The sequence below is a fragment of the Cladophialophora psammophila genome (genome assembly GCF_000585535.1).
Source record: "Cladophialophora psammophila CBS 110553 chromosome Unknown aczJe-supercont1.18, whole genome shotgun sequence".
NCBI lineage: Eukaryota > Fungi > Ascomycota > Eurotiomycetes > Chaetothyriales > Herpotrichiellaceae > Cladophialophora > Cladophialophora psammophila.
In genome coordinates, this window is record NW_006912939.1 from 596,928 (window position 1) to 611,769 (window position 14,842).

Below are 14,842 nucleotides of genomic sequence, written 5' to 3' on the forward strand. Positions count from 1 at the left end.
CTGGGTCTGGCACCAAATGGGAGATGGCAGATCATGCTGCTCTTCATCCCGCCTAAGTGTCCCATTTGCCACCACCACCAGCGGGTTATGGTACTCGAGATTACGGCGGAGGTAAGTCAGCGGCGGTACGACTACCACACGAGCAACAGCAACAATCTCCAACAATTCAAGTTCCACGTAAAGTGATAGGCAGACACCTATCCAGCACCAATATGGCACCTGGCGTCAGATCGACTGCCTGCCTCAACGTTTCCTTGATGCCCAATAGTTGTCGAGTTGCTCGCTCCTTAAGCTCAGGGTTGATCCATCAACCACATCAATGGATGCTTAGAGGACATAGCCGCCAGAGTCATCCAGCTCGGGTAGCTCATCGATGCTCGATAAAAATGATTCTTCCGAGATTGCTTCGTCTGCACCTACCGGGAAGGGGGGGGACCTTAACGATACGAGCCAATCTCCCCTTCAGCTGCGCTTGGGCGCTTTTGCTGCCGGCTTGTTACTTGTAGGCCGGATCGCCGCAGGGGAGTGAGAGTTCGGGTTCTAGCATTAGAGCTGCAGGACAATTGCAGTTGCATTTGCATTCTGGTCTGCGATTGGGTCGACCGACCCTGTTCCTTTTCTTCGCTTGTGTGGTGTCGAAGATGTCCCGATCTCGGTTTCGACTTCGCTTCCGGCGTTTTGGTGATGGTCGCGCTCGAAGTCGCACAGGCCCTGGCACTCCTCCTTGCGCTTCTGCTTTCTCTCCCGGCGGAGCTAGCGTTCGTCCCAGTAGATATAAATGGCGAACATGGAGCAGACGATCGTGTCGGCCTCGGTCTGGTTTGCTTTTGCAGCTAGATAGAATGCACGTTTGTGTCTTTGGCTAAACATCTACCCCTCTTCAACCCTTGCTCATTAGGTGAAAATGCCCCGCCTCAACGGAATCACGGGCTGGGTGATGCAAGGTGATATTGGTCTTTTCCACCGCTTGCACCGTGATTGAACGGGTCGGGATTGACCCGCGCAATCTACTATGTCTCTCCTACTCTAAGGGAATCCTGACAAGGTCCACGTCATCGGCGTTGAAAGAATTTATTTGCTCGACCGTCCGAGATCACCTTGCTTGCTCGAAGTCGCAAAGGTAGACAGACGTCCAGTAGTTTAGCCTTGCGGACGTGAAAGGTCTTGTCGAAGCCTGGCTTCATCATCCCACTGGGAGCAAAGCGCCAGAGGGAGCCGGAGAGCAGAGCGAGTGCCAGTCATCGTGGTGGATGATAGACTAGAGCTAGTGGGGAAGCATCATGTGGAAGACTTTGAAGGGTCTGGGTAGTGCATGGTGTCCGCTGTTCCGGTGTGCTTCTACCGCCCCCTGAGTATTGATGATGCTCGAGTAGGTACCTATGTACTCGGGTATATCAATGACATTGCGCGTATTCATATATGCATACCATTGCGATAACCAATTGGCTGTTCTCCTGGACCCTGCCACTTGTTCAACGACAAGAAGATGGTTTTTCTTAGTAAGTGGATAAGGTTGAAGTATACAAGGAAACACTCCAACAAACCGTACCATGACAAACATATTCCTCTTATTGACTTGATTGCAAGCGAATATGTTTGCTCTCCGGCTTGGTGAGAAGACAAAGCCGCACGGGCAGGCGAAAACCTTGTCAATCTTGCAGGCAGGAGACTCGGTGTGTTGGGACTGTGATGCATCTCTTGAGGGACGGGGGTATAGAGTATAGTGCGGCTGCTGCCCTAACCAGAGGTTGATTCTTCGCGCCTGTAGGACATGACGTCCAACATTGATTGTCTACAGTACAAGTAAGATTATGTACCTGGCAAGGATAGAAAAGAACTACTGTAGCGCCATCGGCCAACCTTCTTCCCGGGTGTATCGACTTGTACTTGCTAGGCAGGGCAACAACCTTAGCGAGGCACCTCCCACCCACCTCCTTCAGGCTGTATTACGAAAGTACAGTCACACCACAAGCCAGCCACGTATTATGATGGCGCCCCAACAACTAAAGATCAGACGACGCCGCATGTTTCCTCGAACTAATCATGCTGTTGAATGGATACAAACATGATCAGATCCAGCAGACTCGGCAAGATGAGGACGGCGCCCTCATCTTTTCGCGGTTTGTCCCCTGGCGGGGAGACCAGCAAGCCGAGCTATACCTAGTTCCTTCGTACTAGTGTTCAAAGTTGATGTCACAGATACGTAGGCAGAGGAGAGCACAAAGGCATTCTGAGCTCCTCTCTACCAAGTAACTCCCCATCATGACAAATGTGCTCGATATCAAACATCACCATTACTCCAACAAACGGAACAAGCAAAGGACCGGAAAAGGACTCGACAAAAGGACAGGCAGTGGTGTGATGATATGGTTACCAAAGGCCAAGAACCAACTCAGACACAATTTTATGTCGTGGCTCTGGCCAGATTGTGCTCTTCTCCCTCTCTTTTCTTATTCTTTCCTCTCTTCTCTGCCGAGTATATATAACTCAATATTTACTGTATCCTTTCTAACCCACATTTTAGCAACGCAAGCCTATCTTACCCACCAGCATTTCCGTAAATGAGCTTCCCTCTGACACGCCGACTTCTGGGTGATATCTAACACACACCTGCTACAAGCTTAAAACGTGTTGCGTACACGTTAAGCCACATCCATCATGACGCCCAGCGTTTACACCCCGTCCGCCAATGCGAGGCGAGTCGCCATCATGACCAGTGGAGGAGATTCGCAGGGCATGAACGGCGTAGTCAGGGCCGTCGTACGTATGTCGATCCACATGGGCTGTGAAGCGTATGCTATTCTCGAAGGGTACGAAGGACTAGTTCGAGGAGGAGACGCAATCAAGCGCATGTACTGGGAGGATGTCCGGGGCTACCTGTCCATAGGGGGTACATTGATCGGGACGAAACGGTGCCAGGAGTTCAAGGCACGGTCTGGCAGGATGGAGGCCGCGAAGAACTTGGTCATGAAGGGCATTTCCGGTTTGATAGTCTGTGGGGGCGACGGTAGTCTAACCGGTGCCGACATATTCAGATCCGAGTGGCCCAGCTTGCTGGACGAGTTGGTGCAGACGAAACAGCTCACGCCCGAACAGATTGAACCGCACCGACACCTTAATATCTGTGGTCTCGTCGGATCTATCGACAATGACTTCTCGGGCACCGACGCCACGATCGGCTGCTACTCGTCGCTCCAGCGGATTTGCGAGATGGTGGACGCCGTGGATGACACGGCGGCGTCGCACATGCGCGGTTTCGTCATCGAGGTCATGGGCAGGAACTGCGGCTGGCTGGCGCTGATGGCCTCAATCGCGACGGGCGCCGACTACGTTTTCATCCCAGAGAAGCCGCCCGGCCAGGACTGGGAGGAGGAGATGTGCGAGATCGTGATCAGCCACCGGAAGCTGGGCAAGCGCCGAACCATTATCATCATCTCCGAGGGCGCCCAGAACACCGAGCTCCAGAAGATCACCGCGGACCAAGTCGTCAAGGTCCTGACCGAGAAACTCAAACTCGACACCCGCAAAACCGTTCTAGGACACATCCAGAGGGGCGGCCTCCCGTCCTACTATGACCGCTGGCTGGCGACCCTGCAGGGCGTCGAGGCCGTCAAGGCGCTCCTAGAGGCGACGCCGGAGACCCCATCGCCCGTGATCACGGTGCGCGAGAACAAGATCCTACGGTCCGATCTGCAGGAATGCGTGCGGCTGACAAAGTCCGCGGGCGCGGCCCTCAAGGGAAAGGACTTCAAAAAGGCCATGAACCTCCGCGACATCGAATTCAAGGACTACTTCGACAGCTACAAGCTCACCACGTCCACCACGGAAGAAAATCCGCGTCTGCGCCTCCCAAAGGAAAAGCACATGCGTATTGCCATCATCCATGTCGGTGCCCCCTGCGCAGGTATGAATCCGGCAGTGCGAGCCGCCGTTGCGTATTGTCTTTCTCGCGGCCATACGCCCTTGGCCATATACAACGGCTTTCCAGGGTTACAGAGACACCACGCTGATAAACCTGTCGGCTCAGTCCGAGAGCTCAAGTGGATTGATGTGGACGACTGGGTGAACCAAGGTGGCTCAGAGCTGGGCACAAATAGAAGTTTACCGAGTGAGGATGTGCCCACGACCGCCGATTGCTTCAGGCTATACAAATTCGACGCCCTCTTCCTGATCGGTGGCTTCGAGGCCTTTACCTCCGCCAGCCAAATCAGGAACAACCGGGACAAATATCCCTCTTTTCGCATTCCACTCCTCGTCCTCCCAGCGACCATCTCGAACAACGTCCCGGGAACCGAATATTCGCTGGGCAGTGACACTTGCCTCAACACCCTAGTAGGCTTCTGTGATGTGATTCGGCAATCGGCGTCGGCGTCGAGGAGAAGGGTTTTTGTGGTCGAAACACAGGGCGGTAAGTCTGGTTATCTCGCTACCATGACAGGACTAGCCGTTGGCGCTCTGGCTGTTTATACCCCAGAAGATGGCATCAACATGCGCATGTTGTTACGAGATATCGACTTTATTCGCGAAGATTTTCAGGACGACAAAGGCGCTGCAAGGGCAGGGAAGATCATCCTCCGAAACGAGCGTGCAAGTGAAATTTACACGACACAAATGATCGCCGACGTGATCAATGTGGAGGCACAAGGCAGATTCGATGCACGCGTCGCAGTTCCTGGCCATTATCAACAGGGAATGAAGCCTTCGCCGATCGACCGCATCCGATCCTTTAAATTGGCGATTAAATGCATGCAATTCCTTGAAGATAACTTTGCTGGAAAGAGTCGAGATGAGATCAACGCTAATCCTCTCAACGCCGCCATCATCGGTATTCAGGGATCCGATGCCGTCTTCAGTCCCATGGGCAGTGATCTAGGCTTGGAGGCGACGCAGGCGGACTGGGCAATGCGTCGACAAATAACCGAATACTGGCGACCGGTCAAAGGTATAATCGACATCCTTAGTGGTCGGCCAAACGACACAAATTGGCTTGCTGAGTACGGCAAGCCGCCTGGACCCCTTGGAGAAGCATTCACATCTGTCGCCCCTAGCCGCTCGGGCAGTCCTTTGGCACAAAGACCTTAGGGGTTTGCAACGAGAGAAATCCAAGGCTTGGAAGTCGTCAGAATGTAAATGTCTGGCAGGAGGCTGGGGTTGACAGCTCGTGGTCTTGACTAATATTGCATGATTTGTTGAGGCGCAAGGAAAATGAGACATTTATGACAAGCTTCGGCGTTGGTTGAGGTCATCGAGGAACGAAGGATTGCAGGTTCGGGTTACTGCCCATTTGAATCAAGAATCGTGCATTTAGTCCAACACTGGATGATAATGGCTAGCATCAGGAAGACTAATGGAAAACTATTCCCTTTGGCATCTCCTTGCATAGCAAGAAAACTGGAGAAAGTAGTCGTCTTCAATGTGGCGAGACTGGAAAGTGCTTGTACATTCAACAGAGCCAAGTATTCAAATTCTGATGCTATTCAGTGTTGAAGTAGATTCGGGATGCTCGTATGGCCTGGTAATGAGCAGATGAAACTGACACTCCACGTCACTGTCTTAGCGTGGAGAGACCGCGAGGCTGAGCCCAAGGCCATGAAAAGAACCGTCTGTGACAGCATCTATTCCGACTAGCTAGAGTTAGCTCTTCAAACAGATTGTCAACGAGCAACTCAACGGCAGAAACGGTTGAAACAACATCCGCGCCCTTAACCTGGTATGTTCAAGGGGGGCTCTCGCCTCCCAGTAAGTCTTCGTCCGGCTCAAAAGGGACATCCCTTGCCGCAAAGTCCATCATACTTTCGCTTGCATTATCATTTTCAAGTAATCGGACCTGCATTCTTTTCTTGGCCTTCTTCTTCTTTGTGTTACTGACGGCTTGGGGAGTTTCGTCTTCAACAAACATTCCGGTAGGGCCTGTGGCCACTGATGCGCTTCCAGAGAAAACTGTCGTTTCTCGATAGATGACGGAGCCCTCGTCTACAACTTGTTGGCTGGCGATATTCTGTGCATAAGAGAGAACTTCATCACCGAAAACCCATTTTTGCTGGGATAGTGAACTACGAGTCTCCGAGACAGTAGCCCGGCCAGACTTCGCAACCGGGGTGCCTCCAAGCTGGGTTTCCACTAGCGTTACCTCGTCTGGAAATAGAGAGATGGTGACTCTGCGGTCAGAGTGGAATGGCTGATACGGCGCGTTGGTTTCGATTTCGGCTGAAGCGAGCGGATGTGGCGTTCTTAAGCCTCCTTCTCTGGTAAGTCGGACTTTCCAGAAGCTGAGTAGTGCAAAGCTCTCACTACTGTCTTCCTGTGCTTCATCTGGTAAGTTCTTGGAGGGAAGATCAGCAACTAGTTCTGCAGCCTTAGGGAGCTTGACTGCGACAGCTCTTCGTGCATCAAATACCGATACCGTGTCCATCTGACGATTCTCCCTGGGCTTCGTCATTCGAACGTAGTAGTTCTTGATGTTGCTTTCGTCCAGAATAGATAATACTGATTTCCCATCACGCCTCAGCCAACAGAATATCCCGACTCGGGCAGGAATCTTCAAATGAAGCCTGCTCTGATTGGCATGTCGTATGCTGGTAACAGTCTCAGTGGCAGCACCTAGGGACTTGCTAAGCCCAGCCGCTACTGCCCTGCTACCACTTTTGATGCTGGTCGTAGAGGCAAACCCGATCCCTGACGGGGCCATCCCAGTCATCCCGCTGCTGATACTTGGCGCCCTGCCCCGCAAGCTTGCAAGCATCGGCTGTGTTCTCCCGGCAATGCTCATAGCAGAGGCCAAGAATCCTCCGGGAGGGGCAGGATCGTGGTCTGCATTTACTTGAGAAGGATCAACCGGGGCAGAAGTCGGTCGAATTTTCTTGGTAGGAGGTGGCGGCCATTGAAAGGCAGCTTTTGGCAGGTCAAAAATGTGAATTGTTCGATTCTTCGTCAGGATGGCGAACCTGCAGCCAGTTGGACCATCCCAGGCAACATCCACGATTGAGGAAGGACTTAGACGTTCGTAGCGAGCAATTTGCCGCACACGAACGCTTTCAGCCGAGTTTGAAGTTGTCGAAACTTTGACGTGTTTCATCTGCATCAGATCCCAGATGTACTGCACATCGCCTTTCCGATTGGCTGTTAGAATGCCGAGACCGGTTGGCATGAACGACAGAAAGCTACACCCTCCCGGTGGTTGGAAGGTGATCATTGGGCTAGGCTCGGAGGTGACTTTCCGGTTTTGATTGTCTTGAAGCAGCCTCAAGTCAATTACCGTTACAAGATCTGGATCCTTAGATATGCCTTGCTGGTCAATGGCGTGAGTAGGCGGAAATTGTGCCAGAGCGAGCTGAGGAGAGTACACTGGAGGACTGGAGGACGGAGCAGCTGGCACGTTAGTGCTGGCTGTATCTCGTTTCCAATAGCTTTGCCAGGTCTGCATGCCTTTTTCGCTGATCCATTTCGCACCCCTTACCGCCTCCTGGGCGAATCCTTTCGCCACTTTGCTGAAGAATGTGTCGACATCGGGAGACTCAACGTCGCAGTTGGGCAAAGGCCGTGAAGGAGCCGTTCCAGCTGTGATGTTGGAGTTTTTAGTATGAACCACAAAATCGCCCAAGACAGCCCCAATAGATCTCCGAGACGGTGTGCTTGCAGGGCAAAAGGCGAGCCATCGTCCGTTGAGGCTAAAAATCGGAAGGTTCTGGCTATCCGGGCTACGACCAAGATCGGCGGGTGAAACATCCGCATCTGATCCTGGTCCATGAGAGGAGGAGTCCCTCCTGTGAAGCTGAGGTTGTATCGTAGTCCAGTACTTGCCTAGGCATTCAAATACCGCGGAATCCTTGCCTTGTCGGATGGAAAAGACAAAGATTTCTCCGCTGTCACCGGATGCCACAACAAGAAAGTTGCCGCTCGAATGGACTTTGAGGTTTGCCGCATGATTGACGCTTGAAGGGGCCCCTACCCCTGGGAAGCTCTCCATGAGTGTTTGCACTCTCAGCAGCTCGGCGACCTGGCAACCCTTGCTCAGAGAGAATATCACCACCTTCGTCTCGAAAACTTTATGATGACTCCCTGGAAAGGTTCGGCCATCTTGTGCAGGAGAAGGCTCTCCCGGCCCAAAGATCGTGAGCGCCAACAGAGGTCTGTAGTCCGCAAAGGGGGTTTCACCGGTATTCCATGTGAGTAGTACGGCATCAAGTATGGTACCTTGCACACCACTGAGCGCTCCTACATGTTCCACCTTCTCACCATTGTAGCTGACGATGTGCAATTCACCGTCTATAGCCAGAAAGGCAGCCTCCCGAGCCTCTTGTCCTGATCCTGGGAGGCGAGTGAACTTTAAAGGGACAGGTTCCGGTAGAGGTGTATGGGGAGGATGCAGACCCAAGTCAACATCGTGAGGGCCGTAAAAGTGGTGTTGAGGCAGATGAGGCGGTGCAGGGGGGGATCCATAGGCGGTCATGCCGTAGCCATAGGGTGAGGTCGAAATTCTTGAGTGAGTCGGAAGCGGAGGAATGGCACTGCTGTAGCTAACTGGACGAGCCTTCCGCAACGGAGGAGAAATGGGAGGGCTTCTGCTATTGAAGACGCCTCGGCTACTGAAGCCTGGCTCATAAGGGGGGGAACCACCCGTATTTAGGCCTGGAATGGGTTCGACCGGGGGAGTTTTACCATGGATAGCACTTCGGGCCCAGTTGTCAACTGGGGGAGTGTGCTCATCGGACACCTTCTGAGAGGCATTCACATCGTTCAAGACGTCGAATGGACTGCTCTTTCTGTTCGAAGGAAATGCCTGGGGAAGTTGGCCCAGGATGGAAGGAGGAGGGTTCGAGGGAATAGGGTGTTGAGATTGACCCATTGACTCGACAGTCTTTTCGGCATGATCGAGGCTGGACAGCTGTTTGACAGCAGCATTCTTTGTCTTTCGCTTTCCTACTCTTGAGGAGGAAGTATCTGGGTCCGCCACGGTTTGGAAGCCTTCTCTTTCTAGATTCCTGGACTCGGCGAAGGCTGCTTTGTTGGACGCTGGCATTCAAGACTTGGGGTGAGATACCGTGTAAGGCTGTAGCTAACTACTCGATGCGAGCAGTAGAGTCGACCCTGTACGAGGAGCCAGGTCTGTAAGATACGTAGGGACGCCGTGCAGTACTCGAGAGGGACCGGCGCGGGGTTATTCGACGCGTCGGTTGGAGAGAGAAGGGTGAGGAGTGGTCTCGAGCGGCAGATCAGCTTGCACCGGTGTGTAACTAGCCGAATGAAGGAGGGACAGGTGGGTGGTGTGCAACGAAGGACTGGCGGATTATACTTGTTCTTTGTCTTGCACAGATGAAGGAGTAGTGGTAGTCAGAGTCAGTCAGGTGGCATCACTTATATGTACTTTGCTGAGAGCAGCTACGTATGGAGGACACAAGAGGCACTCGGCAATCTAATAGTGGTTGAGTCAGGAGGACTCCCAGGTGATTTTAGTGACCTGCTTATCGGCAACGGGGCGCTGCACGGGCGTGTGAATGGTCGCCGGGCCTCAGCAAGTCTCAGGCACTCGGGGCGGTCACTTGCAGCACCGTGCGGGGGAGCCATTCCCACGGCCACGGCATGGGCTGCATGGGATATTACGATGTGGCTGGCCGGGTCACGAGTCACTAAAATAGTAAGGCGGTTCGCAGCGTCCGCTGTGCCCAGTACAGGGCCCGGCCACAGGAACATCGTCTCACAAGAGCAGTCCCTTCACTCTGTGGCAGCTGCCAGAAGATCAATTGTCCGCCACGTTCCTTCTCTCGCTTCACAGGCGTTACGAAGTCCTCTTGAGGTACCAGGTTCGTGGCGGGGACTCGACGAGGTGTAGAGGGAGGAAATCTCGTTTGGTTGGTCCTCTGCGCCTGACTCACATTCCAAATTCCTCCAATGCCTTGATTTCTCCCCACTCATAGTGACCACAAACGGCCGCTCCCAGCGGAAGTTGGGACTGCAACAGGGCGCAATGACGTCTCTGGGGCGGCAGGGCCAGACTGATTTGTTCATGCAAAAAGAGGCATTCTCCGAATCGGGTTCCAGAGCTTGGGTGAAAAGCTTTCATTCATCCAAGGTATTTGCTGCATCGATGGCATATAGGTACAAGATCCCTTCTCGCTTTTCAGAAACATGAGTGAACGAAACCATAATCGAGTCCTAGAGGATCGCAGACGATGTTGCAATAATATACCTGACTTCTCACTGAGCAGAGGGGAAGCTGCATCCACGCAAGACTGGGTCGCCCTGTGGTAGGAAGTGAGAGGTCTCTCGGGGTGTCAGTGTCCCCTTGTTGATGTCACCGAAGCACATGGTTGCTGCAAATTGCTCACAGCGTGAATGCTGCTGAGACCCGGTATGAACTGTTGTTCTTCTTTCCAATCTTTCATTTTGACTTCTTGGCCGCAGCGGCTCTAGCCTTTGCCGCCTTCTTTCTATTGCTTCTGATCATCACCATGGCGAGGAACGTCCCTACAACCGCCGACCCAAGAAGAGTGAGGATGACCGGGATTCGGATTGCCCAGACGCGAGGCGGGAAAAGGCTCTGAAGCGGGTGGTCGTCGTCCACGAACGGCTGCAACAAACTTAGTTGAAACCCACAATGACGGTGGGATGTACCATACCATGAACAAGGTCCATAATGTGTAATATAAGAAGACTGTGGTTGCCACCACGAGCGTCGCCATGCCCACAATTTTGTCCAGCTGTGGCAGGGGAACGATTAGTATTGTGATTGAACGCGTGGTCTGGGGAGTGAGCAAATACCATCACGCCACGATTTGCTTCCTGATTGCGGGTTCCGCCCTTTGGAACTCAAGTCTTGTGAAAGAAGGCTCGAAGAACCACTGCTGAAATGTTGGACACGCGGGCAGAATTGGACACGCAGTCGCGTTCTCAGAAAATGTCACTTTCGCTGGACAGTCCAAAAGGGGAATGGTCTCGGAAGAGTTTTTCCGGATTCCGATTTTTGAAAATCAACTTTCGATGTGTTTGCCTGCCACTACCTTCGAGTCAACCCTCAACACGAGATATCTTCGCCTTCACGAACAAGGCGAAACCTGAAGATATGAATCTAGCATCACTCTGTCCATCGATTTCCAGCGTTTGAGCAAAACCAGCATGGCGGACACGATGTTGCTGTCGTCCGCCGTCCGTCTCCCCACCCCACCCCCAGGTGGTTCCTATTCACCAGGCCCTTCAGCACCCAGAAAGAGATCCCCTCCTTCACGCTCACCTTCTCCTAAACGTCGCCGACCTGCGCCCGTTGAAGACAATGACGAGCGGAAAACGAGGGGGGCAGAACCGGAGCGCGAGATGGACGAGCGGGAGAGACAATTGCTCGCCAGGTTCAAACCTAGAGAATCAGATGAAGCAAGACGGAAACCCTTGACTGCGGAAGAAAAACAAGCGGCCGCGAAAGCCGAGTACGAGAAGTTACTCACCATGCGCTCAGGTGGCACCTATATACCTCCAGCGAAACTGCGTGCCTTGCAGTCACAAATCACCGACAAGTCAAGCAAGGAGTATCAGCGGATGGCTTGGGAGGCCCTAAAGAAATCAATCAACGGCCTCATTAACAAGGTCAATGTCTCCAATATCAAGCACATCGTCCCTGAATTGTTTGGTGAAAACTTGGTCCGCGGTCGAGGATTGTTCTGCCGCAGCATCATGAAGGCCCAGGCCGCTTCCTTGCCCTTCACCCCTATCTATGCAGCGATGGCCGCTATTGTCAACACAAAACTGCCTCAAGTCGGGGAGCTGCTCCTCAACCGGCTGGTCGTTCAATTTCGCAAGGCCTTCAAGCGCAACGACAAAGCTGTCTGCCTCTCTTCCACCACCTTCATCGCTCATCTGTGTAACCAGCAAGTCGCTCACGAGACTCTGGCTGCACAACTGCTTCTATTGCTTCTACACAAGCCGACCGACGACTCTGTGGAGATTGCGGTTGGCTTGACGAGAGAAGTGGGCCAACATTTGGAGGAGATGAGCCCACCGATCGCACTGGCTGTTTTTGATCAATTTCGAAGCATTCTGCATGAGGCTGATATCGACAAACGAGTCCAATACATGATAGAAGTTCTGTTCCAGGTCAGAAAGGATCGGTACAAAGACAATCCGGCGATTCGGGAAGACCTCGATCTCGTAGAGGAAGAAGATCAAATTACGCACCAAGTCGACCTTGATGATGATATTGATGTCCAAGATTCGTTGAACATTTTCAAGTACGACCCACAGTGGGAAGAACATGAAGAGGCGTATAGGAAGTTGAAAGCCGAAATCCTCGGGGAAGAGAGTGATGATGAGGAAGAGGGTGATGAGAGTGGCTCTGATGAGAGTTCCGAGGATGAAGAGGCCCAGCAAGAGCGTGCATTGGAAATCAAAGATCAAACAAACACAGACCTGGTCAATTTGCGAAGGACAATTTACTTGACAATCATGTCCAGTCTCGATTTCGAAGAAGCTTGTCACAAGCTGATGAAAATTCAACTCCCGGCGGGGCAGGAATCCGAGTTGCCTTCCATGATCATAGAATGCTGCTCTCAGGAGAAGACATACTCGAAGTTCTTTGGCCTTGTCGGTGAAAGATTTGCGAAACTAAATCGACTCTGGACAGACTTGTTTGAACAAGCCTTTGCCAAGTACTACGACACAATTCACCGATATGAGACAAACCGGCTGCGGAACATCGCTCGATTTTTTGGACATCTGTTGGCCACCGATGCTATTGGCTGGCACGTGTTTTCTGTGGTGCATCTCAATGAGGAAGAGACCACTTCCAGCAGCCGTATCTTCATTAAGATACTGTTCCAGGATCTGGCTGAAGCCATGGGACTGCCTGAGCTTCAGAAGAGGATGAAGGATGAAATTCTTCGACCCAGCTATTCCGGAATTTTCCCGACAGACACACCCCGCAACACACGATTCGCCATCAATTATTTTACGTCCATCGGCATGGGCGCCCTCACAGAGGAAATGCGTGAACATCTCAAGAGTTTGCCTAAACCGGAGCCCCCCGCTCTCCCGGCACCAAAAGACGAAATCTTGGATTCAGAGAGCGTCAGTTCATATTCGAGCTATTCTAGCTACACGACGAGCAGGTCATCCACAAGAAATCCTCCTCGCCGGGCCGATAGAAGGCCTCGGTCGTCAACTCCAGATGATCGGGCGAAAGGCAAAGCACGTGGCCGGCGTGCCTCCGATTCACGATCGAGATCCCCACCTCCAGCCCGAGGTGCAAAAAGACGAGGAGAAAGCTACAGCTCATCACTGTCGCGATCCCGCTCTCGCTCGGCTCGGCGACGTGCGCTACCGAGAAGAGGATCACGCTCCTTTTCAGCCTCTCGAAGTCCTCCGCCAAAACGAAGACGAGACACTAGCCCTCCGCGCGGACGAGCACGTACACGATCAGAGTCTGATAGTAGCTCCTTGGACGATTCGCGCTCCCCCTCTCCGCGACGGCTTCCAGCCTGGCGCCAGGGCGATCACTCAACGTCACGGTCTAGATCCCGCTCTCCGCCATCACGCCAAGCCAGTCCTGTTGTACATCCATCTCGACGGCGCAACTTCCCACCTTCAAGACCAAAATCCAGATCGCGTACGCCACCGCGGTTCAACCGTCGGACAGCAGCAAGGAGAAGTCCAAATCGCAGCCTGTCGCGGTCGCCATCGCGGTCTCCACCCCCCAGGCGTAGGGCCGACCGATATTCGCCCAGCAGGAGCAGGAGTCGAAGTGTGGCCCCACCGCGACGAAGAGCACCTCTGCCGAGGAGAAGGAATTCGTCTAGTGTTAGTGGACGATCAGCGTCCAGGTCGAGGTCACCACTACCTGCACGAGGGAAGCAGGGCAAGGGAGGAGCGAGGAGATGGTCGCCGAGCCCGAATAGGAGAGGTGGCGATGGAAGAGCGAGGGCCGCGGATTTTGACTAGTTGGTGGACAAGATGTAGATGGTGGGAAGAAGGAGTGGTTGCAGAGCGTCAAGGAACGAGAAAGTGGACATACCGGGCATTGTCAATTATGGAACAACATGATTCCTAAGCAAAAAAAGGCGACCAAGCAGCTTGGGGAGAAAGGGATGTGTGTGTCTCTTGTCTCGTCAGCGACGCTCCACCATTAGTTACGGTCGGCGGGAGGGACATACATCTTCCCATCTCATACATTCATTCATTCATTCATTCGCCTCCCTAATTTGTTTCATTATCCCATTTTATTTTGTATGATTTCAGGTTCTATGTGCTTTGTCCCCCATATACACCGTATGCGCCCCTCCCGTATGTTTTGCTTAGTATGCCCTGATGCACTCAGCTCGCTGCGTTGTTATGCCGTAGTGTAGTATATAAGAGCGTTGGTGAGCACGTCATAACCTCGTTTCAACTATCTCATAGTATGTCTAGGGGTTAGTAGCATAAGTAACATATGTAACATACCCGGGTATGTAGCCTATGAAACTTGGCCGCTCGCATATGTATGATATGCCGCATACCTTGGTGGTTGTGGTAGCATCGCTTTAGCATAGCATGCATAACATATCAAAGCCAGGCCGCCCTCATCATCCCATTTCATTCCATCCTCCTCCCTTCCCATCCCATGCTATCCCACCCCATCCTATGTCATACCGTGTCGTAAGCCCTACGCCGTACGGCGCCATGTCATGCCACGCCATACCATGATAATGGCGAAATAAATAGCTCCGTTGGCCTTGGGACCCTTTTACCTCTGAGCCTCTTATTTTCCAAAGCCACGACCAAGAGAGAAAAACGAGAGAGAGAGAGAGATGGGTATATAGTCACAGGAGTTTCTTTCCCCAGGTCTCGTAGCCCGTACGCGGCTTTGCATGGTCCGGTCGATTCC

General features: G+C 52.7%; 4 protein-coding genes across 4 annotated transcripts; 2 read left to right on the forward strand and 2 right to left on the reverse strand.

Moving 5' to 3' along the window:
* Positions 1–2,658: 2,658 nt before the first annotated feature.
* Positions 2,659–5,082, forward strand: A1O5_10117 (6-phosphofructokinase; the record flags this gene model as incomplete). The annotated part of the gene is made up of 1 exon (XM_007750695.1): positions 2,659–5,082. The coding sequence occupies one exon, from the start codon at positions 2,659–2,661 to the stop codon at positions 5,080–5,082; it is 2,424 nt and encodes an 807-aa protein (XP_007748885.1).
* A 634-nt stretch (positions 5,083–5,716) lies between these two features.
* A1O5_10118 (uncharacterized protein) lies at positions 5,717–8,845 on the reverse strand (the record flags this gene model as incomplete). Its single annotated transcript, XM_007750696.1, has 1 exon — positions 5,717–8,845. The coding sequence occupies one exon, from the start codon at positions 8,843–8,845 to the stop codon at positions 5,717–5,719; it is 3,129 nt and encodes a 1,042-aa protein (XP_007748886.1).
* A 1,551-nt stretch (positions 8,846–10,396) lies between these two features.
* Positions 10,397–10,579, reverse strand: A1O5_10119 (dolichyl-phosphate mannosyltransferase polypeptide 2, regulatory subunit; the record flags this gene model as incomplete). The annotated part of the gene is made up of 1 exon (XM_007750697.1): positions 10,397–10,579. A coding segment is annotated over one exon (183 nt), but the record flags the coding sequence as incomplete, so codon positions are not given.
* Positions 10,580–11,112: 533 nt separating this feature from the next.
* Positions 11,113–13,685, forward strand: A1O5_10120 (uncharacterized protein; the record flags this gene model as incomplete). The annotated part of the gene is made up of 3 exons (XM_007750698.1): positions 11,113–13,054; positions 13,092–13,390; positions 13,497–13,685. The coding sequence occupies 3 exons, from the start codon at positions 11,113–11,115 to the stop codon at positions 13,683–13,685; spliced, it is 2,430 nt and encodes an 809-aa protein (XP_007748888.1).
* Positions 13,686–14,842: the final 1,157 nt, after the last annotated feature.